Genomic DNA, 24,111 nt, shown 5'->3' with positions numbered 1-24,111 from the left:
CCTGCTTCTGTTTACCTGGCATTAAAAGCTTTAGGCAACAAATTACACAGTCTGAGCAAAATACCATGGATAAAGCCCTGGCTATAAGATTTAAAAACACAAAACATTTATATGATACAGTAACAAAAGAGAATCCAAACTAGGCTTGTATTTTTAGCAGTTTCCACAAAATAATGCAGTCTCCTTTGCTGCGGGGAACGAACTTTATGGCTGGTCAGTACCAGTACCATCCAGAAGAGTTGGCTGGTTATCTGAAAATCCTGGAATATCAGAAATAATGTCCATATTGTTTCCATTCATTTCCAAGACACTAGTTTTAAGAGATCCAAACAAGCCACATAAATTTTATCAGACAAACCCCATACTTAGTTATTTATATACTCTTCACTGGTAATTCCCTACTTTCCTACCTCTTCTGAAACTCTGCACCTTTCTGATTATTATAGCCATAGCAGCTTATTTATTTATTCAACATGCTTAGTTTGTGCCTTTGTTTTGTTTTTAAACATGCTAGGGGAATAAGGGAACCAGGCAAGAGGTTAGAGGGTGAGCACTGTCATGTTCTCTATTCCTGACAGTTTGAATGTCTTGTGGTTGCCCCTTTTATCTTCTAGCTCCCATTTCAATGGAAGTTAAGATAATCTTTAATTAGAAAATGAAAACTAATAATCCAAACAGTAAATTCAGGCTATTGGTTTAAGTCTCTATTGCTTCATTAATAAACGTGTATATATACATATATATGTATATACGTATGTACATACATACATATATATGTATACACATATATACATATGTATATATATGTATGTATATGTGTATGTATCTACTAGTCACCACATAACACTGGACATTTTCAATCATGCATTAGAATATTAGTACTCTAAAATCAAGACGTCTGGGCCTGCCACTATTGCTTGCATTCAGACCCAGTTTTAATAAACATGCAGAAAAGACCCCTTGATTCAGAGGAATTAGGGGAAATAACAAGTATACATGCAAAGTTTCAACTGAAAATGTTGGTTAATAAAGTGATTGCTTAGAAATGCAGGCAGGGCAGGTGCTCCATATCACAATGCTGCTTCAGAATAGACGTACAAAAGTCACACATAAAGAGGTTAAAATCAGTACCAAAAGGCTTAATTGCAAATCCTGGCCCTTTTGGGTAGAAAGTGATGTAAAAACTCTGGGAAAGAGAAAATTGAGAGATGTACAGCGTTTTGGAGCAGTAAGTTTTCTTGGCCATTTATTGACAGCTATAGCATAGAAGAGCATAGGTGGCACAGGGATGGTGAAGATGCTCTTAGGCAGAATGGTTTGTGATTCACATTAATGACCTTTATCTGCACAGCCCCCGGGGAAAAGGAGTTTATGAACAGCACAGCTAATATAATGTAAACTCAAAATCAATGCCCTGAAATTTCGCATAGACTTCTGCTTTTGAAAACTATTGGCCAAGGGATTCTTCCACATAGCATATGGTTAATAGCCAGGCAATGTTCTGAATAAACTAGAAGTAATTTGCTTGCACCAGCAGCACCATGAGAATGTAAACTCCTGGAGGCCAAGGGTCTCTTCATCTTTTGCATATCACAGGTACACAAAAAGTAAACATGAGACAACAACATTGAAAAATAATAACCACGTACTTAGAGACTACAAAAACTTGTAGCACATTTTAACATTTACAACTGTTAACGTGGCTGTTAAGGGTAGTCTTTGTTTTAAGTAACTAAATTGTTGACATCACTATAATACACAGCGGTGTCCTCATGATCTTGCAGATGACTGAATATTGCTTGGTTATTCCAATGTCTCTAACACCAACTGATGGCGTAGGACATTTAAAGAGGAGCTATAATCAATTTCATAGCCTTCTCCCTATCCTCTGGAGCTGACATATAAGAATTAACTATTCAAGAGGCACTATTTTCTTAAATCCACACCATTTTTAGTTTTTACCCTTGAAAAACAAGGGAATATAGACCCAATCTTTTCAGGGACCTTTCAAGGTGCTAAATAGCCAAAATGAACACAAGGTAAAAGGGAGCAAGAAGTCAGCTTCCATTCTACTACTACATCCTGATGTGAGGTGTGTGATTCCTCAGATCAAGAAACTAGTTTGCTGGGCTCTTATTAAAATAAAGAGTCAGAGACCAAAATCCTCAGCATAGCTACATGAGGCAAGGTTTAAAAAAAATCAACATACTGTCTTTGGCTATTCCCTTCAATCCTTTGCTTTACATCTTTAAATTCTAACTCCCCTAAACTAACCACAGGCATAAGGAAAAGCCAGCTATTCAAGTTCTTGGTTTGTTTTCAACCCAAACATACACACACAACAAACTTTTTAAAATGCACCCAGGAAAAAAAAAAAAAAACTAAAGGAGAAAAGAAAAGGTGACAGAGTGTGCTACTCTGTAAATGCCTATTGCTGAAAAGAGTATCATAAGCAAAATCCCCACATGATAGCTTCAGTGGGGCTATATCAGTAGGAGTACATTTGTTTCCAGGTTAACCACTAGAAAAATTTCATTCAATGGCTCTAACCTTCTGCTATAGGAAACAAATAGGGTATCTAACCTTTAAACTTACACAAAAGTTGCTATTTCTCACACAATGATATATTCACATACATTCAGTTTTAAAAGTACCTTTTATGTTCTTTGCCTAAAACATCTTCTTCCTTTTGTGCAACTCGTTGGTCACATCAGAGAGCTTCACCAAACTCAAGTAGTAATATTTATTCTACTGTACAACTTTGCTAATACAATGTACTATATATGCAAAACTGTTATTGCTACTAAAATTCTACCTCTTGAAAATTATTTTATGGCTTTTATTTATTTTTTGCAATAGGAAATATCTTTTCCTATATACTGTGCTATTTTGCATTCATTATCTTTTCAGAGGTATTTTTTTAAATGTTTAAATGCTTTTTGGAAATGGATTCTCCCAGGCACTAAACTACTTGAGCCAAGAGTACAACTACTTTAAGTACACTATGAAAAATCTAAACCTGGGTCCCTGGATATCTGCTGCTGCAGAGTCTATTTGTTTAAGCTTGCTTCTGTACAGGAGACATACCACATTAGTTTTGCATTTCATATCATAGTAACTATACAATCTCTTTCAATAAATCCTGAACTCTCCTAATACTGAGATTTAAAAATCACCTCAGAAAACTGCCCGTTTCAAGTTCTCAAGGCAGCTTTTAGAGGTAGGAATTTCTTTTCCACAGAAAGCTATCTTATGCTTTCAGAACAAAACAACTTTTATGTCTACAAAGAAAAAAGTGAGCGCTGAAGTGGCTTACTATAACCAAGCAAAATAGATAGTTATTACATAATAACCTGCATCGGCTCCATCTAGCTACATTCCAACCTGCATCGGCTCCATCTAGCTACATTCCAATTCTCGTGAAAAGGTCTGGAATCCCATCAACACACAATTCAGATCATGAAATAGGAAAAGCCTGTGACAAATTAATATAGTACACAGAACTACTGATCAGTGTTCTTCCTTAACAATTAGCATGCTGCAAATAGGAAACATAAATGGTCTGCGGATAGAAAAATAATACTCGACTAGACTAACATAGCATCTCATTAAGACATGCAAAATAAAAAATAATTTCTTGATGCAAAAGGAGTGTATTAAATGATAAACCTACAAGACACACAATGTGAAAATAGCATAAAAAACAATAATTCAAACTAAGAGAGCAAGCAGAATCATGAAATGGGGCCTCATTTCGATTTGAGGTTTCATAAGACACGAAGGCAGCTGGTTTCCAGCTACCTCAGAGAAAGCTTATCCTCAAACACAATATCTCACACTGTGATCCTACAGTTCTATTCATAAATGAGTCTTTTTGGCCTTAATCTCCTTTCCCCAGGGAGAGTATAACGATTCAGATATTTATGAAAAAAGAAAAAGTCTCAATTTCCACTCATTTTACACTATTGGTTATTATCAATAATTCATCCTGAAGTTTAAATTATTACTAGGCTCATGCACTAACTAATCCCTAACATGGCACTACAATATGCTACCAAGCACTAATGCTTACAAAACTATACACATCTCAAAATGGAAGACATTGGTGATTTTGTTGTTCTTAAACAACTTGTAACATTTGTCCACAAGTATTAAAATATACATATATATATTTCTATTGCACATATCCCGTTTTTATTTAACTTTTTAAAAGAAAAACTGCCAGCTGACATAGATGAGCAAAGAGAAGGAAGTAGGCACAGCTACTGATTGAGGTGTAGTCCTGCCTAAAATTATAGCTTTTCTCATCAAGAAGGGGACAAAATAGACGAGGGGGAAAAATGTAGGCGTATTAAGTAAACACTGGGTTAGTACACCCTGGCGTATACACATTTTGTTAGATACTATCTGGTGACAGCCATTAAAGATACAAAGAACAACTTCAATGAGAGAATTCAACAGCGGTTATTATAGCTATGAAATAAAAAATAAAAAGCAACTGGAGAAGATGAGTCTGATACATATTCAAACAAATGGGCCAGAGATGGTTTCACTGGTACTGACAGTATGAAGTCCCTATTCCCTGCCAAATGATCCTACCCAAAAACACTGCAAAAGGGATATGAGGAAGATGGGTAAAAGACAATTGAGAATATAAATTCTCAACCTACCAATAGGACTCATGTTCCTTTCTATCTTTAACAAATTCTAAAACAGTAAAAGAAAGTATCAGGAAGTTGGCAGAGAAGTTACTTAGAGAAAAATTTAAGTTACCTTTATCCAGTTACTTCTATGCTTTATGACTCAGTATTTGCCCTCAAAGGCAATTATATCTATATTATATAATTATTTTACTAAAAAGCTTTATGTCCATTCAAATAGGTTGACCAATTTAACCAATCATTAAGAGTGCTCAACAATTTCCATTTTGGGCTATTTTTATCACTTCTAAATTTTGGTAAATCTGCCCTAAGTTTTTAGCATCACATCATGTATGACCCTAGGCAAATTCCCTAAATCACAGATATGATCTAAGATAATTTGTTCTTAATTACACCTAAGAAGTTTCAAATTCATTCTCACAAAGACTCAAAGTTTCTTTCCTTTTATGTAAAGAACTGACAATGCATATACTCTGGTCCTCTGTTGATTTGGAAGCAAGAATAGCTTTACACTATAGTCTGTTCATCACATGGTGTAGGTTTTAAGGGGAAGAAAGAAAATCCACATTTTATTGAACTATTTTTCTTGTTCGAGGTTTTTTTCTAGACCCTGAATTTCTTCTAAATCAACTACAAATTTGGGAACATTGCGAATGAAGTCCACTCTTTGATGAGAAAGTTCAGTTCCAACTGGGGAAAGTTACCTGAGTCCCAGCCTTTATAGTCTAACATTACACCTCACTTGGAAAAATAAACCAAACATCCAAGTACCCATCTTGGGTCAAATGAAAAACGTTAGTTTTTAGAAAACTGGAGCTACAGAATATAAAATGCCATGAAGTCAGATCGAGCTGCATAAGGCATTTTTGCTTCTTTTTCACTGGAAACTCCCCTCCCCTTCTTCCATGCCCAAAGTTGAAGGCAGGTCATACTAGAGGATCTGCCATATTTTCTGGACAGAAAAACCACTTAAGCCACATTTGTTCCTGCCTTCGCAGCATGGAAAACCAAGTATCAAGTACATGTAAGAGTCCAAAAAAAGAATGAAGTTATTTGCAATATAGCAGCCTCTCTCATCTGAGGGAGGTGAACAGGGTTCCAACTGGACTTGAAACTAGCTGTTTTGTTTCCCTTTTCCAACCTTTCAGTAAACCCAAGCATGCATTCATAGAGTTAGCAAATGTACAATGTGATCCTTCCTTAGGAAAATGAAAAATCATTTTAAAATGTCCAAAGACTTCTGAGATAGAAGCCAACAACAACTTCCTTCTCTAGGAGAAAAATCCCTCTTCTTGTCCAAAATGCAGATTTACACATGTAAAGATGTGTATTTTACAGAGATTCTGTTAACCTCACATTATCTTGTCTTTATGCTTCTTTGTCACATCAAAGGTTTTAATGCAAAATTGGACCTTTGTTCTTTTCCAGCAAATGTACTTCACAGGATGAGTCAAGATTTAGATATTTAATATCTGTAGTTTTTAACCATCTCTTTCATTTCATATTAGAACGCACATTTGGAATTTACTCCTTGCAGACTCAACTGTGCTTATGACAGTAGCTGAAACTAGAAGACATTAAAAAAAAAAAAAACAAAACCTGATGTCATCCATACTTGCTATTTATTTAGTCTTCTTGTTTGGAACAAAAGGTAAAGAATTCACAAACACCAACATCTAAAAGCACCGGTTTCAAATTTAACATCAGCTTCAGCTTCCAAAATAATTTCTTTATAATTAGGCAAAAAAGCAGAACAAGCAGGTCAGTTGCTTCTTTCTTCTTGGAGAACTGAGCAAGACAATTGCATCCTAGAAGAGCTTCTCAAGGTTGAATCTGAGAAGTGGAACAAAAAGAAAAGCAGCCTTTTCTGATCCAAATCATGGAGGTAAAAATGTGTAGAGAAGAGAGATCCACATTTCAAGAATAGGGAAAGTGGCTGGATAAAAGGAGGACTACCTACTCCAGGAGACAACAGAGAATCCCTGGAAATACAAAATAAATTTAAAATAGCAAGGTTAAGACAGGTAGTTCTGCATGAGCTTACTTTTAAGAATGATATTTAAAAACACACAAAATTATATTTTAGATTACACATTGTCTACAAGAAAATGTCCAACCATAACACCAAATTCAGTACTGTCATCAAAACAGCAGCAATAGTCAGAAAAAAATATTTAAGTACAATACAAAAGTTATATTTATATAAAAGCTTGTGTTATAGAATAAGAGATATTCATATCTAAGGATGCTTACTTAGGTGGATCAATTGGTTAGGACATCTGACTCTTGATTTCGCTCAGTCATGATCTCAGGGTCATTAAAATGAAGCCTTATGTTGGGCTCCACGCTGGTTGTGCAGTCCGCTTAGGAGTCTCTCTCTCTCTTCCTCTGCTCCTTCCTCCTCCTCCCACTCCCCCTTGCATGCTTTCCTTCTAAAAAAAAGGTACACATGTCCATTTTCTATTATGCAAATAATGTACTCCAAGTTTTTATAGCCATAAAATGATTCTACACAGAACATCTGTATTTAAAAGCAGTTGTACTCCAAATCTGATGTAAATATTTATACTCAAAACCATGTATATCATCTTACTTTGAAGTACCTTCAACAACATAAGACCAACAGGAAAAATCTTGTAAAATAGGGGTGCCTGGCTGGTTCAGTTAGAAGAGCATATGATTCTCGATCTCAGAGTTGTGAATTCTAGTATCATGTTGGGTGTAGAGATTACGTAAGTAAATAAAACTTAAAAAAAAAAAAATCAAAGTTTTTTTTTTTTTTTTTGGTAAGATATACTCACAAGTAAAATAGTGTGTACTATACCATGGTCACAAATATAAACATGTAAAAACATTAGCAGTTCATTGCTAAACAAAACATTTTTAAAACTGCAAATATTGGGACACCTGGGTGGCTCAGCGGTTGAGCACTGGCTCAGGGAATGATCACGGAGTTCTGGGAGTTCTGGGATCCAATGAGTCCCACATCATGCTCCCTGCAGGGGGCCTGCTTCTCCCTCTGCCTATGTCTCTTCCTCTGTGTCTTTCATGAATAAATAAATAAAATCTTTAAAAAAATTTAAAAACCCAGGGATCCCTGTGTGGCTCAGCGGTTTAGCGCCTGCCTTTGGCCCAGGACGCGATCCTGGAGTCCCGGGATTGAGGGCTCCTGGCATAGAGCCTGCTTCTCCCTCCTCCTGTGTCTCTGCCTCCCTCTCTCTTTTTCTCTGTGTCTATCATGAATAAGTAAATAAATAAATCTTTAAAAAAAAATTTTAAAAACCCTACAATTGTTTACAAAATAAATCAGACAAACAAGGACAAATACTGTATAATTCCATATACATGAAGTACCTAAAATAGACAAAGAAGAGGTTACTAGGAGCTGGTAGGACAGTGGAGGGGGAGTTACTGGATTAATGAATTTCTGTTTGGGATGATTAATAAATTCCGGAAATAGGTAGTGATGGTTGCACAACAATATGAATATACTTAACATACTTAATGCCATACAACTGTACATTTAAAAGTGTTAAAATGATAAATCTATTTTTCTTTAAAGATAGCAGGCCCTTTTATTTTTATTTTATTTATTTATTCATGAGAAACACACTGGGGGGGGGGGGGGCACAGACACAGGCAGAGGGAGAAGCAGGCTCCATGCAGGGAGCCCAACGTGGGACGCAATCCCAGGTCTCCAGGATCACACCCTGGGCCGAAGGCGGTGCTAAACCACTGAGCCACCAGGGCTGCCCTAAAATAATTCTATCTAAACCAAACAAGCACCAAAGAAGAGCACCTTTTCTAAATCCTTGGAATTTACAGTAATGAGCAAGTAGAAATTAAGTAACAGAGTCTTTTTTTTTTTTTAAAGATTTTATTTATTCATTCATGAGACACAGAGAGAGAGAGAGGCAGAGACACAGGCAGAGGGAGAAGCAGGCTCCATGCAGGGAGCCAGACGTGGGACTCGATCCCGGGTCTCCAGGATCACGACCTGGGCTGAAGGCGGCGCTAAACCTCTGAGCCACTCAGGCTGCCCAATAACAGAGACTTAAATAATTAATAGGTCAAAGAAGAAATGACAGGGGAAATTAGAAAATACCTTGAGATATACGAAAACAACACAAAACCAGAACTTATGGGATGTAGTGAAACCAGTGCTGAGGGAAAATTACAGCTATAAATGCTTACATTAAAAAAAGACCTCAAACCAGCAACCTAACTTTAAACCTTAGGAACCAGGATGCCTGGGTGGCTCAGCAGTTGAGCATCTGCCTTTGCCTCCAGAGTTGCTGGATTGAATCCCACATCGGGCATGGAAGCCTACTTCTCCTCCCTTTGCCTGTGTCTCTGCCTCTCTCTGTGTCTCTCATGAATAAATAAATAAAATCTTTTAATAATAATAATGATAATAATAATAAATCTTAGGAACTAGAGAAAGAATAAACTAAGCCCAAAGCTAGCAAGAAGGAAGGAAAAAATAAACATCAGAGCAGAGATAAATAAGAGAACAGAAAAATAGATAAAACCAATGAAACTAAAATCCGGTTCTGACAACCCCTGAATTTGCCACTAATTGATCAGAAGTGCAGGTGGCCTGGGAATCCTCCTAAGTGTGCCTATCTTCTACAGTGAGAGCAGTCTTGGGGCACCTGACTGGCTCAGTCTGTAGAGCACGTGACTCTTAATCTCAAGGTCATGAGTTCAAGGGTATTGAACCTACTTAAAAAAACAAAAACAGCAAAACCTCCATATATTAAAGTGAGGGCAATCTTGCTGGGACCTGTGCATTGACTTGTGGGGTCTGCATCAACTCTGGATGATTAGTGTCAGAACACTATTGCAGTATGCTAATTGGTGTGAAAATAGTGACCACTTGAACGAGGAAGAAATGATGAATGACTTCTGAGACAGTCATAGATGGGACTGTGACTTTAGCACTGTTCTCTTGTGCTGCTTATTCTGGGAGAAGCCAGACAGATGCTGTTATCAGGAAGACATTCAAGCAGCGTTGGAAGAGGCTGACAATGGAACAAGGGCTTTCTACCACCAGCATGAATACATCAACCATGGTAATGAACCACCATGGAATTAAGTACTGCCACCCCAGCCAATATCTTGACTGCAACCTTAGAAGAGAACCAAGCCAGACCCACATAAACTGTGAGAGATAATACATGTTCACTGTTGTTTTAATTTTAGGTAATCTGTTATGTACCATTAGATAACTAATACACTGCTTCCTTTAAGGACAGGAAGAACGATCTATCATGGGAGTTAAGTACTCCATTAAAAAATAAAAATTCTTTCTTACTTTGCTATATAAATACAGAACACATTTTACAAAACACAGTGGATATCCTTATCATTCCAGTTAAGTTTTTAAGTGCTTCATTAAAATACTACTAGGCCTCCTGGGCAGTTTCTGCCCCCAGAAATAGATAGACTCTCCTAATGTAAAATCACTGCCTGAGCAAAAATTTAACTTCTCAGCCAATCAACATTAAGCCAAGCACTCAATAGTGCTTCTATTCTTTGAAAATTTTAAATTATTTATTTGAATAGGTAACAAAAGCACATAATAAGAAAAGGTACAAGCGGATATACAATGTTTCTTCCATATCCTTTTAGATATTCTAAGGTTATGTAATATCTGTGTAAGTAGATTTATTTTCTCCCTACAAATTAAAGTACACTATACACCTTGTTCTGTACCTTGCTTTTCCCTTCAATGTATATTAGTGATCATTCCATATCATTATTAAAGCTATCAGTATTAAAGGTACCTGGGGTACCTGCGTGGCTCAGTGGTTGAGCATCTGCCTTTGGCTCAGGGTGTGATCCCAGAGTCCAGGATCGAGTCTCATATGGGGCTCCCCGCAAAAAGCCTGCTTCTCCCTCTGCCAGTGTCTCTGCCTTTCTCTCTGTGTGTCTCTCATTAATAAATAAATCTTTAAAAAAATTATTTATTTGAGAGAGAGAGAGAGGGTGAATGTGTGGGCATGGCACACACACAAGTTTGAGAAGACAAAGGGAGAGGGAGAGAGAAAATCCCAATCAGCACAGAGCCTAACATGGGTGGGGCTCAATCTCACAACCCTGAGATCAAGACAGGAGCTGAAACTGAAACCAAGAGTTGGACACTTAACCAACTTGCACCACCCAGGCGCCCCCTATCTAACTTGATTTAATTAAGTCTCTAAATTCAAGTAACAAAGCCTCGGCTGTGAAGTCATATGGTACTCTATCACCTAAAGTTGTCCTAACAGTTTTTATTCCTTTTCTTAATATTGTAATACAGATCTTCCTTATGATCTGATAAACCCATCCTATGTTGAAAATATCCTAAGTCAAAAATGCATTCAACACACCTAACTTACCAAACCTCATAGCTTAGCCTAGCCTACCTTAAATGTGCTCAGAAAACTTTTATTAGCCTGCTGTTGGGCATATTTATCTAACCCAAAGCTTATGTGAAAATAAATTATTGAATATCTCATAGAATTTATTGAATACTGTACTGAGTAACACAACCATTATATGTGTACTGCCTGTTTACCCTCATGGAGCACATGGTTGACTTGCAGCTATGGCTTGCTGCCAGTGCCCAGCACCATAAAAGCATTATACTACATATTGCTACCCAGGGAATAGGTCAAAATTTAAAAACTGAAGTATGATTTCCACTGAATATATACCACTTTACACCACCGAAAAGGCAAAAAACTGTTGGGGTGCCCAGTGGCTCAGTTGGTTAAGCTTCTGCCTTCAGCTCAGGTCATGATACCAGGGTCCTGGAATCGAGTCCCTCTCCCTTTGCCCCTCTCCCTGCATGTGTTCTCTCTCTCAAGTAAATAAATAAAATCTTCTTTTAATAAAATCTTTAAAAAAAATTTTTTTTCCTTAGGGTGGTCTCGGGTGGCTCAGCGGTTTAGCGCCGCCTTCAGCCCAGGGCGTGATCCGGGATACCCGGGATCCAGTCCCACATTAGGAGCCTGCATGGAGCCTACTTCTCCCTCTGCCTGTGTCTCTGCCTCTCTCTCTCATGAATAAATAAATAAAATCTTTAAAAAAATTTTTTTCCTTAAAGGCAAAAAAATTGTTAAGGGGTGTCAGGGACTATCTGTATAGCTGGAATTTTCTAATTACTTATTTTTCAATTTGTTTTTATTGTGGTAAAATACACATAATTTAAAATTTATCACCTTCACTCCCCCCCCTTTAAGATTTTATTTATTTATTCATGAGAGACACAGAGAGAGAGAGGCAGAGACACAGGTAGAGGGAGAAGCAGGCTGCCCATGCAGGGAGCCTGACGTGTGACAGGATCCCCAGTCTCCAGGATCACACCCTGGGCTGAAGGTGGCCCTAAACTGCTGAGCCACCAGGGTTGCCCCATCTTCACCCTTTTTAAGTATTCAGTTCAGTGGTATTAAGTACATTCAAATTGTTGTGCAAGCATCACCACCTTCCACTTCCAGAACTTTCTTCATTTGCAAAACTGAAACTCTGCCCCCATTAAATAATAATTCCCAATTTCACGTTCTTGAAGCCCCTGACAACAACCATCCTACTTACTGTCTTTATGATTTTGAGTGTTCTTAAGTACCTTTTAAGTGATATACAATATTTTAATCCATAAAGCTGCTGTACATTGAATGATTTCCAAGTAATACAATCAATGTACATGACTAAGTAGATCTTATAAATTGAACTGTGTCCTCCACAAATTCACAAATTGAAGTCCTAATCCCTAGTACCTCAAAATGTGACCTTATTCGGAAATAGTCATTACAGGTATAGTTAAAATGAGGTCATTCTGGAGCAGAGTGGGCCCCTAACCTGACTAGTGTCCTCATAAAAGAGAGAACTTAGGACACAGACATATACACAGGGAGAATGCCATGTGAAGACTAGAGTCATGCTGCCACAAGCCAAGGAACGAACCATCAAAAGTTAGAAAAAGAGCCTGAAACACATCCTTCCCTCGTACCTTCAAAGGGACTATAGCCCTGCCAACACCTTGATTTTGGATGTTTTATCTCCAAAGCTGTGAGACAATATCAATTTATTTCCGTTGTTCTAAGTCACCCAGTTTGTTATGGCAGCCCTAGGAAACTAATATAGTAAGTATGAACCCGATTTTACAGACAAGGTTATTATCAGTTATAAAAGCATGTATCACCGCTTGCTCTTTGAGCAAAAGAACATACTTAAATCTGTGGTAAATCTGGAAAACAGCGACATTTGGCATAGAATAGACTCACATCTAGTAATAGTAAAGGCATACTTTACTTTAGAAATTAAAGATTAAAATATCAATATTTATCTATAATTCCAACAAGTGAACATATTCTAAAATTTCCCTAGTGGGACACCTGGGTGGCTCAGCAGTTGAGCGTCTGCCTTTGGCTTAGGTGCAATCCCTGAGTTCCGGGATTGAGTTCCACATCAGGCTCCCTGCGAGGAGTCTGCTTCTCCTTCTGCCTATGTCTCTGCCTTCTCTCTGTGTCTCTCATGAATAAATAAAATCTTTAAGAAAAAAAATAATAAAAAGAAATTTCCCTAGTAACATTTATATTTTATCAGTTGATCTCCAATTTAATTAAATCTGTACCCTTTTCTTTATCCAATAAAAATTACTGGTTTGGGCAAATGATCAAGTTTTTCTTTTCTTTTTTATACTTGATATGTTGCCTTTACTGAAAATATAGGATTTAGCTTAAATGTAAATAATTTCTAGTCATTTTTGATATTCATTTTCTAGCTATTTTTCAAGCTGCTTAAACAGTATCTGGAAGCATTAGCCACTATTATTACTATTATTACTCACTTGCCGAATCCTGAGTTCAGAATTTTGTTTTCTTCTCAAGATGAATACCAAAGCACCTGGAAGCCAAAGAAAATGTTCTTCCTGTGATAAGGAAAAATATAAACATTATATGCTTCTGTGTAAAACTATTCAAATAAACCAAGCTATTTGAAAAAACATCACCATGGGTCACCTGGGTGGCTCAGTTGTTTGAGGGTCCAACTCTTGGTTTCCGCTCAGGTCATGATATCATGGATCTTGGAATCTAGCCCCAGGTAGGGCTCCAACCTCAGCTGTGTGTGTGTATATATGTGTGCCTGCTGGATTCATTCCCTCTGCTCCTCCCCCCACTCATGCTCTCTCTGGCTCTCTCCTTCTCTAAAACGAGTAAATAAATCTTTCCAAAAAAAAAAAACAACAACATTCAGACGAATAGTCAGAGGGATGCCTGGGTGGCTCAGTGGTTGAGCGTCCACCTTCGGCTCAGGACATGATTCTGGGGTCCAGGGATTGAGTCCCACATTGAGCTCCTTGCATGGAGCCTGCTTCTCCTTCTGTCTATGTCTCTGTCTCTCTCTCCTTGTGTCTCTCATGAATAAATAAATAAAAGCTTAAAAAAAAAAAAAAAGGACTAGTCAGAAGTTACTCTTTACCTACACTGGAACTAATTTAATAAAGATGTCAAAGCTCTTGAATCAGTGGTTCCCACTAAGAATCTGATGCTGTGGTCCTTTTTCTCACAAAAGACCTTTGCTTCAATATAGATGACCACACCCGTTATAAGATAGGAAAGAATAACGTTCTGTTCCTTTCCTCTGCCTGGTGTATCTCTCTTCTGCTAGATGAAATTGAAAAAATAAAAAAAAACTGACAAAAGCCAGTGAAAGGTCTTATTTATAAGGAAGCTATTTCTTTTTTTTTTATTATTTAATAAATTTTTTAAAATTTATTTATGATAGTCACAGAGAGAGAGAGAGAGAGAGAGAGGCAGAGACATAGGCAGAGGAAGAAGCAGGCTCCATGCACCGGGAGCCCGATGTGGGATTCGATCCCGGGTCTCCAGGATCGCGCCCTGGGCCAAAGGCAGGCGCCAAACCGCTGCGCCACCCAGGGATCCCAGGAAGCTATTTCTTTACAAAGTATTTCCAGTGTGGCTAAATCAAGGACCAGCAAAGAGCATACAGAAACATTCATTCCTATTATGACACATCAATCAAACTGGATCCAACTAACATGCCAATTTTATTTTTTATTTTTTTTAACATGCCAATTTTATTTTTTTTTTAAGATTTATTTATTTATTTATGATAGACATAGAGAGAGAGAGAGAGAGAGAGAGGCAGAGACACAGGCAGAGGGAGAAGCAGGCTCCATGCCGGGAGCCCGACGCGGGACTCGATCCCGGGACTCCAGGATCGCGCGCCCTGGGCCAAAGGCAGGCGCGAAACCGCTGAGCCACCCAGGGATCCCCTAACATGCCAATTTTAAATAGGCTTCACCAATTCAGAAACCTAGTAACAGGAAACTTTCCAAGAATTTAACTGAAGGAACGAATGAGGGGTTATAAAAACCCAAATTACAAAAAGAAACCCAATAAACAAGAACCGAATACAAAGGACTGACAGTAATTTTTTAAATATTTATTCGAGAGAGAGAGAGAGAGAGAGAAAGGCAGAGGCATAGGCAGGAGAAGCAGGCTCCACGCAGGGAACCCGACGTGGGACTCGATCCCCGGTCTCGAGGTTCACGCCCTGGGCCGAAGGCGGCGCTAAACAGCTGAGCCACCGGGGCTGCCCCAAATGACAGTATTATACTTTGCAACCCCACATTACACAAATTACATTCTTCCCCAAACTCTTTCTCATTATCTCTATAAATTATAAAAAAAAATTGAACACTGGCTCCTTTAATTCTGGAAAACAACAGTGAATTCTCTTGGGACCTAGAGTCAGTCGAGATGCATGCGCCATTAAGCAATTACCAGGTCATAGAAGGACAAAGATGCTTGCTCGGATCTCAAAAGTTTGAAGGGTGGGAGTGGTAACGAATGGATAGGTAGCAAGAGAATGTGAACGATACACACAAATCCCGGGGGAGAACCTGGTACATCGAATCTCAAGGTCAATGGACCGGGGACACAAATTAGGGCCCCAACAGAACTCGACTGATATCGGAGACTCAGGCAAAACAGTGGGCACGAAGCCGTGGGGCGAAGAATTTTTTTTTTTTTAATCAATAAAATAAAGGAATTCTTCAAAAGATAAACCGCTGGACGACGCAGCGACCGGCAGATAGACACCTGCGTGGGTGCAATCACCTGGGAACAAGCCCAAAGCACAAAGGCAGCCAAAAAAGCACCGAGAAGGGCAGCGGCGGGTAGAGGATGAGGCGTTGGTGCGACACACCCCGGAAGGCTTGTACCGCCGCCCCCAGGCAGCGCGGAAGGAAACCCGCGCCAGGCCGAGGCCCGCGCCGGCTGCAGGCAGGCTCCGCGCGCTCCCGTTCCCCGGCCAGGCTGGGCCGCGCCACCTCCTGCTGCTTCCCCGTCGCCGATTCTCTCCGCTTACCTCAAACCCACCAGAAGCTCTGCACCGTCCGGGGGCTTTATCGCCCCCGGCCCAACGGCCGGCTGGCAGCGGAACGTCTCACTCCGCCATCTTCGCTCTTTTCCGTGTCCTCCAACCCTGCGGCGTCCGTTTCAACAAACCCCGCCCCCGCCACTGCCGCCGGGTCCTGATTGGATAAGGACTTGCGCAAGCGCACTCTCTTCCCTCTGTAGGCTGGTTAAGTACGTCAGTCAGTACTGCTGACACCACTCTTGGAGCCTTTTTTTTTTTTTTTTTGTCGGATTGGGTCCCAGGGCTAAGGTAACCGGGGAAAACGTTTTTGTAGCTCACTTGTTAGAAATGTAAAATTATTTCCGCGTAGAAGCTGTATCACTTCGTGAAAAGGTAGTCTGGCTAGGTCGCATGACAATTTTTTTTTTTAATTTCATTTATTTATTCATGAGAGATACAGAGAGGCAGAGACACAGGCAGAGGGAGAAGCAGGCTCCATGCAGGGAGCCCGACGTGGGACTCGATCTCTTGTCTCCAGGACCACGACCTGGGCCGACGCCGGCGCTAAACCTCTGAGCCACCCGGACTGCCAGGTCGCATGACAATTTTAAGCCATGGTTAGGTTCAACTGTACTGCTAATAATTTCATTCTCCGACCGGGAGCTTTTAATCCTGGGCATAATACCACACCTATGCAGACAATTTAATACCTCCGGCTTGCATCTGATTCTGACTCATTTCCACTCGTAAAGGGTCCAAACGTCAGACCGCTGTTTCCAGCTCTGGTCAGTACAGAACAAATTCTTTGAAGATTCTTCTGCCAAATGCCAAACCGTTATAACTGACAGTTTTGTTGCTTCTTACACTTAGCTGTAGGGCTCTTGAGATCCTTTCTATATGGGTTGTTCCAGGAGAGGCAGGAAGGGTAATTAAAAGTTGCTATTACAAGGTGCCACAGGCGGCTTTCAGGTAAGAGATGTTAAGTCCTCAAACACCACTAAGGCTGTTAAATAGGCTGCTTCCTAGAAGTACGGATTCCTAAGATCCAATTCCCAAACTCCTCGGATGAAGCCAAGGAGTCTTATTTTTACAGAGATTAATGATAAAGGGCAACTAAGGGAAAATCTTCAGTTAAAATGCGGGTGCCTGGCTAGCTCAGTCAGAAGAGCATGCTATTCTTGATCCCAGACTTCTGAGATCAAGCTTAGCTTTGGGCATGTAACCTACTTAAACAAACACCATACTCAATACTGAGACTTCATATTGTCCCTTTAAGATCAGAAACCAAGCAAGGACAGAGGCTTCCTTCACCTCTGTTCAACATTGTACTGGAGGGTGTAGCCAATGCAAAAAGGCAAACAAAAGGCATCAAGACTGGAAGAAACAAAACTGCCTTTATTTGCAGGTGGGTGATATGATCCTCTGTTGAAAACCATAAAGAGCATGCGTGCGAGCACACAGAGCAAAAACAAAAGTACTGGTATTTCTAGGTTAAATGAGGTTGCAGAATACAAGCTAAGTATACAGAAATCAACAATTTCTCTACACTAACAAAAAATGAAATTAACAACTGCATTCACAATAGCATCAAAAAAGAATACAAAAAAAGAATACAATACTTAGAAAAATTTAATAAAACAAATTCAAGATATATACACCAAAAATATAAAACATACTGGGAGAGGGACACCCAGGTGGCTCAGCAGTTGAGCCTGTCTTCAGCCCAGGGCGTGATCCCAAAGTCCCTGTATCGAGTCCCATATCAGGCTCCTTGTATGGAGCCTGCTTCTCCCTCTGCCTATGTCTTTGCCTCTCTCTCTCTCTCTCTCTCTGTCTCCCATGAATAAGGAAATAAAATCTTTAAAAAAAAAAAATTCTGGGTTGCCTGGATGGCTCAGTTTAAGTATCTGACTCTTGATTTCGACTCAGGTCATGATCTCAGGGTTGTGAGACTGCACCCCACATTGGGCCCCATGCTGGGTGTGGAGCCTAGTTTAAGATTCTCTTTCTCCTTCTTCCTCTGCTCCTACCCTCACCTCTAAAAAAAAAAAAAGTTTCTAAGAGGGGGTCCTGGCTGGCTTATTGGTAAAGCATATTACTCTTGATTTTGGGGCTTCAGGTTCAAGTCATACATTGGGTATAGACATTACTTAAAAATAAAATCTTAAGGGATCCCTGGGTGGCTTGGTGGTTTGGCGCCTGCCTTCGGCCCAGGGTGTAATATTGGGGTCCCATGTCAGGCTCCCTGTGTGGAGCCTGCTTCTCCCTCTGCCTGTGTCTGCCTCTCTCTCTCTCTTTCTCTCTGTGTCTCTCATGAATAAATAAAATCTTTAAAAAAAAATTGTTTCTAAAGAGATTGTGTGTTTTAGGGAGTAAGAGATTTTCTGTGAATAAAACTAAATGTTTAAAATGGTGCCTGATATCTATTATAGCAGCCAAGAGAACTTTTTGGATTAATTTTTATTTCTGCAGCCACATTCAGGTACAGGAACAAAACAATTTATCTACCTGGTTCAGTTTTGTTATTTTTTTTTAAGATTTTATTTATTGGGACGTCTGGGTGGCTCCGTGGTTGAGCATCTGTCTGCCTTCGGCTCAGGGCATGATCCTGGAGTCCCGGGATCGAGTCCTACCATCTGGCTCCCTGCATGGAGCCTGCTTCTTCCTCTGTCTCTCATGAATAAATAAAATCTTTAAAAATTCATGAGAGACAAAGAGAGGGTGTGAGAGAAGGAGGCTCCCCACTGAGCAGGGAGCTTAACATGGGGCTTGACCTTGAACCCTTGAACCTAGGGTCACGCCCTGAACCAAAGGCAGACATGCTCTACAGCTGAGCCACCCAGGTGTCCCTGGTTCAGTTCTTAAATAGATTGTAAAAGGTGGTGTAAAGTGTCAATACTATCTCTCCACGGTCTTTCTAGTTTTGACAAGAGATCAGAATCTAGTATGTTGAAGACTGAAGAGTATAGAGAAAAAAAAAAACAACTGAGTCTTGGCATCTCAAGACCAAGTCCTTGATCAGCTTATACCTCAGGTAAAGATGTCAGCCTAGTTACTTATTCCATCTTAAAAGACATGAGGCTCATTACTGTCTGCTCCATCCCAGAGCTGGGAAGAAATGGCCTGCAGTATTTCACAAACTTACAGGTAAATCTCCTATCACTCCTTGGTACAGAGAAAAAGAAAGTCTTTAAGCTTAAGTTTCTACTAAACTAGATGTTAATGAGATTTGTATTAGAAAATACCAGCTATCTTTAATTTGAATCATTTGACTCAAAGCTAAGCCAAAATAATGTGAATTTAGGGAATTTCAGTCCAGTAATGACTTCCTTCCAAGCAATTCTACTCTTAGTGTTTGGGAAACAGGATAAATACATGGTTTGTAGTGTAAGAAACCAAACATAAAGATAGTCTGTCTGCCTTTGGCTCAGGGCATGATCCTGGAGTCCCAGGAGTCCCTGGAGTCTTCTCTGAGGCATCTTTGCAATGAATGCTTGCTCTAAGTCCTAATCAACATGATCAATTCTAATAACTTTCATTTCTAAAGGTTATTTATTTTTAGAAGATGCAATAGAGTGGGGGAGGGGCAGAGCCAGCCACAGGGTTTGATCTCATGACCCTGAGATCATGACCTGAGCCAAATCAAGAGTTGGTCACTTAACTGAGACACCCAGGTGTGCCATATTCTAGCCAACTTTTAAAAAGATTTTATTTATTCATAAGAGACACAGAGCGAGAGGCAGAGACATAGGCAGAGGGAGAAGCAGGCTCCCTGTGGGGAGACGGATCCGGGTCTCGATCCTAGAAACCCAGGATCATGACCTGAGCAGAAGACAGACAGAGGCTCAACCACTGATCCACTCAGGTGCCCCTATTCTAGTAAGATTTTATTATTTTTTTAAAAGATTTTATTTGTTTATTCATGAGAGACACAACAGAGAGACGCAGAGACACAGGCAGGAGAAGCAGGCTCCCTTCAGGGAGCCCAATGTGGGACGACTAAATCCCAGGACCCCAGGATCATGCCCTGAGCCAAAGGCAGACGCTTAACTGCTGAGCCACCCAGGCATCCCCTGGTAAGTATTTTATTTTATTTATTTATTTTTTCCTAGTAAGTATTTTAAACACAAAACTTGATAACAGGATTCTAAAAACAATTTGAAAAAAAAATAGATGACAGTAAAGAATATTCTGAAAAAATACACTGAAGGTAAAAAGGTAATTCAATTACTTATGGCAGTTTGACATTCATTTCTTTGGAGGCATATCAAAAGCTCTAAGTATATGACCAAAACTTGACCTAGTAATCCCATAATCCCACTCCTGTAAAATCTTTTCAAAGAAAAAAGTTATGTGCAGAAAGGTATTCACTGTATCATTATTTTTTAAAAGATTTTATTCATTCATTCATTCATGAGAAACACAGAGACATAGGCTGAGGGAGAAGCAGGCTCCCCGCAGGGAGCCCAATGCAGGACTCGATCCCAGGACCCCGGGATCATGCCCTGAGCTAAAGACAGACACTCAACCACTGAGCCACCCAGGCGTCCCCCTGTATCATTATTTATAACATAAAATTGGAAACAATAAACAGAGTAATACTTAAATACTATATCAATTTAGTAAAATATTATGTAAACATTAATACAAAGTAGGAAAAACAGATCACATAGGGAAATATGTTAGTTTTTAAAAACTGATATAATCTTTGTATTATGTTCCTTTTATGTTCAAATATGTAATGCATGGATAGACCAGAAAGGAACAAGAGAAATCAAGCTGGTTAAGTGAATTTTCTTCAAACTATTTAATGCTGTAATGTTTTTATAACATTTTTACAGTATTATTTTTAAAAGATTTATTCATGAGACACAGAGAGAGGCAGAGACACAGGCAGAGGGAGAAGTAGGCTCCTCGCAGGGAGCCCAACATGGGACCCAATCCTGGATTCCGGGATCATGCCCTGAGCCAAGGCAGATGCTCAACCACTGAGCCACCCAGGCATCTCACATTTTTACAGCATTATGTTCTACTTTTTTATTTTAAAAAGATTTATTTATTCATGAGAGACATAGAGAAAGAGGCAGAGACATAGGCAGAGGGAGAAGCAGGTTCCCTATGGGGAGCCTGATGCAGGACTTGATCCCAGGACCCTGGGATCACGACCTGAACCAAAGACAGACACTCAACCACTGAGCCACCCAGGTGCCTGATTATGTTCTGCTTTAGTCACAAGACTGCTGTTCCTTTGGCCATGGTCAGTAATACTGTTTTTTCCAAAATGGACTGCTTGGTCATTTCATCTAGTTTCCTCCTTGACTGAATCCTAACATTAGACTCAAAGTGAAACATAGCTTAACCACTGTGCAAGCCATTTGGAATGGAGTTTTGAGGCAGATAGATGGGGAAAAGAGGGTATTGTGATAGAATTTGTATAGGTGATTCCAGCTATTATTATTGCTTTGAGTCCTGTGGCATGCCACTAAACCTTAAGAGATTCGTACCCTCCAGACTAAGCAGTCACTGAGTCTTTTTTTTTTTTTTCTTAAGTAGACTCCATGCTGCGCATGGAGCCCAACTCGGGGCCGAACTTGAACCTGACATCAAGAGCAGATGCTTAACCAACTGAGCCACACAGACTCCAAGAGTCATTGAGACTCGAAGATGTGAAAAGCCATGTAATAATAGCTGGGTATAATACGTCATTGAGGCTGCAAATGCATGAAGAAGTGGATGACTTAATAACAAGCAGTAAACATATATCCCACTTTTAGTCCTTTTCTGTATTTAAAAAGGCAGAGAGTCAAGAACAAAAATGGAATCCTACCTGGAGTGGGAAGTGGCCAAGGTAACACTTGAGAGCACACTCCAGAGCACATAGTGCTGGTCCCTAGGTGAATACATCATATATCCAGGCAGCAACAGAGCAAACATGCATTTGATAGCACAGACATAAACCTGAGTAAGGGAAACACGGTTTGGGATTTCAAACTTGAAGTGGACTGAGTTATATAAAATTCTTATAAAACGCATAGACAAAATTGACCCAAGTTATTTTAACCACAAGTATTTATTGATGGATCAAAGAATACAATTTAAATGGAACAATAAGGCACAACTGTGGATTAAAACAGTTTGCTATACAGCCAAAAGGAGGAAAAAGCCATATCTTAGGAACTTTAAATATGCAAAAGTCCAGGAGTCTCTGAAGTACCTCTCTAACAGATCAGTGTCAGAAAGTTATTCCCTTTTATGCATTTCCTATATTACATCACTTGATGACAAAGTCAGACTAATACTTCATCAAGAATTTCTCAGTCATTTATACTTGAGTCATCCAGCCTGGTCACTCCTGATTCCAATTCTTCCCAATCCCTTTTGCAGTGTCTTGTTATTTTTAAGCAATTCCCTTCCTAAAGTAGTGTGTATACATCTTGGATAGCCTTCCAAAGCAAGGAAACAAGCAAGCAAGCAAGCAAGCAAGCAATGAGTCAGAGAAAATCAGCCAAGAGCAGATATATAGGCGAAGAGACTCCCAAAGACAGATGACAGCAGCTTAATTCACTGAGGTCTATACTAAGTTGGATAGGCAAAGAAGTTGGTGTGGCAAAGAAAGGTCTGTGTTGCCACCTCAGGTTGTGCCACTGGTGCCAGACTCCTTGCTTCTAATAGATTACTAGCGGTTTACAAGAGGAGCTAGGAGGTCAATGTAACCAGGCAGATTATGATAATAATACATTCAATGCTTTGGACCTCTTTTAGGAGCTGACTATGGCTTCCAGCATTAACATTTGCCAGGTGTAAAATTTATTGAGAATTTTGTGCAAAACTTCAAGACACGGAGGACAATCTTTAAATCTCTTGGACTGGGATAAATTAGGCACTTCCATTAACACTGCTCATTCTATTTGGAAATGTGAAGTGAAAAACGTACCAGGGCACGTAACACTGAGGCATAAACCATGCTGCAGAAGTAGGGATACACCAGGCTTTTAAAGTACACAGGCTCCTTCAAAAAGCCATGAAAAAAGCCCTAAGCATATTGTCAGGGCAGCTAGTCTGGTGGTGATGGTATCACAAAACTAAGCAAACCTGCAGGCATATGGCCATTTTCTGGAGTCAACACTATACTAACAAGAGTAGCCATGTGTTATGTATGTTGAGAATCAGAGGCCAGAGTTAGAGTGACCTGGGCAAGTCACCTAGAAGTCTTGGCTCTACACCTCTCACCAAGGCCACCACCTTTCAACAAGAACATTTTCAACCAACAGCCTTTTGATGACAGAGCAGAGTGCAGGGGACCGAGAGATGATCTTTCTTCTTCTTCTTCTTCTTTTTTTTTTTTATGATCTTTCTTCTAAGAGAAATGTTGGTTACAGAAAAGCTCCTGGAGAGGCAACATCCCAGAGACCCATTTAAGAATAAAGGTAGACAAAAACCGCCAGACAACTGCACTATCATGCCTAGTCAGAAATACATTTAACAGGTATAGCTTCGGGTGCCAAGTAGAACAGAGTGACTAGAGCTTAATAAAAAGCAGGGAGACTGAAGAACTAAGAGAATGGTATGTTGGGTGAAAGAGAAGAAGCAAAGGACATATAAAAAGGATGAAGGAGCATGCCAAAGCCCGGCTGGAGGGAAGGGAGCATGGCTGTAGTCTACATCCAGTGAAAGAGCTTTGCTGGTTGGTTCTTGGCATGGATTCCTTCTCTCACTTTCTCAGACTGGATGGACATGTGGCCTTCAGCAGCGAACCAGGGGAGATACTGAGAAATGGAGATAACTGGTGACTGATACTGAACAGAAATAGACTGGTGTACCATTCTGTAATGCCCTGTTTATACACCAAAGGCAGGTTTGTGTTGACAGAACATATTTGGGGTTGTCATGCAACAGCAGTAGTACTTTGGAAGAAGGGGAATGATGGGGTGGAGATGGGGCTAGTGGATAGGAGGACCCTCAAGTTCCAGTTCTTAAATACTAGAAAGCAGGGAACAGTTTGGTCTCAGTCCTTCAGTGAAGAAATCGGATGCTCATTTTCTGTTCTACGTCTACTTTCTCCAAAACCTGGAGGGGG

At 39.8% G+C, this 24,111-nt stretch overlaps 2 protein-coding genes across 7 annotated transcripts in view; both read right to left on the bottom strand.

Moving 5' to 3' along the window:
* Positions 1–16,099, bottom strand: part of NUSAP1 (nucleolar and spindle associated protein 1) — a 77,065-nt gene extending 60,966 nt beyond the window's left edge. For all 5 annotated transcript variants that reach the window (XM_049104393.1, XM_025473144.3, XM_049104398.1 and 2 more), the window contains exons 1-2: positions 16,044–16,099; positions 13,498–13,578 (exon numbers count right to left, since the gene is read on the bottom strand). The gene's annotated coding sequence lies outside the window, so the exon portion shown is untranslated. The remainder of the gene's footprint in view (positions 1–13,497; positions 13,579–16,043) is intronic.
* CHP1 (calcineurin like EF-hand protein 1) overlaps positions 6,265–24,111 on the bottom strand; it is a 64,059-nt gene continuing 46,212 nt past the window's right edge. For both annotated transcript variants that reach the window (XM_025473150.3, XM_025473151.3), the window contains 4 exons: positions 16,044–24,101; positions 13,498–13,578; positions 6,915–7,093; positions 6,265–6,643 (listed from right to left, as the gene is read on the bottom strand). In XM_025473150.3, the coding sequence (XP_025328935.1) occupies positions 24,048–24,101 (54 nt within the window). In that variant the 3' untranslated portion in view covers positions 6,265–6,643; positions 6,915–7,093; positions 13,498–13,578; positions 16,044–24,047. The remainder of the gene's footprint in view (positions 6,644–6,914; positions 7,094–13,497; positions 13,579–16,043; positions 24,102–24,111) is intronic.

Source organism: Canis lupus, chromosome 30, assembly GCF_003254725.2.
Source record: "Canis lupus dingo isolate Sandy chromosome 30, ASM325472v2, whole genome shotgun sequence".
Classification (NCBI taxonomy): Eukaryota; Metazoa; Chordata; class Mammalia; order Carnivora; family Canidae; genus Canis; species Canis lupus.
This window is presented reverse-complemented; position numbering and strand designations above follow the sequence as displayed.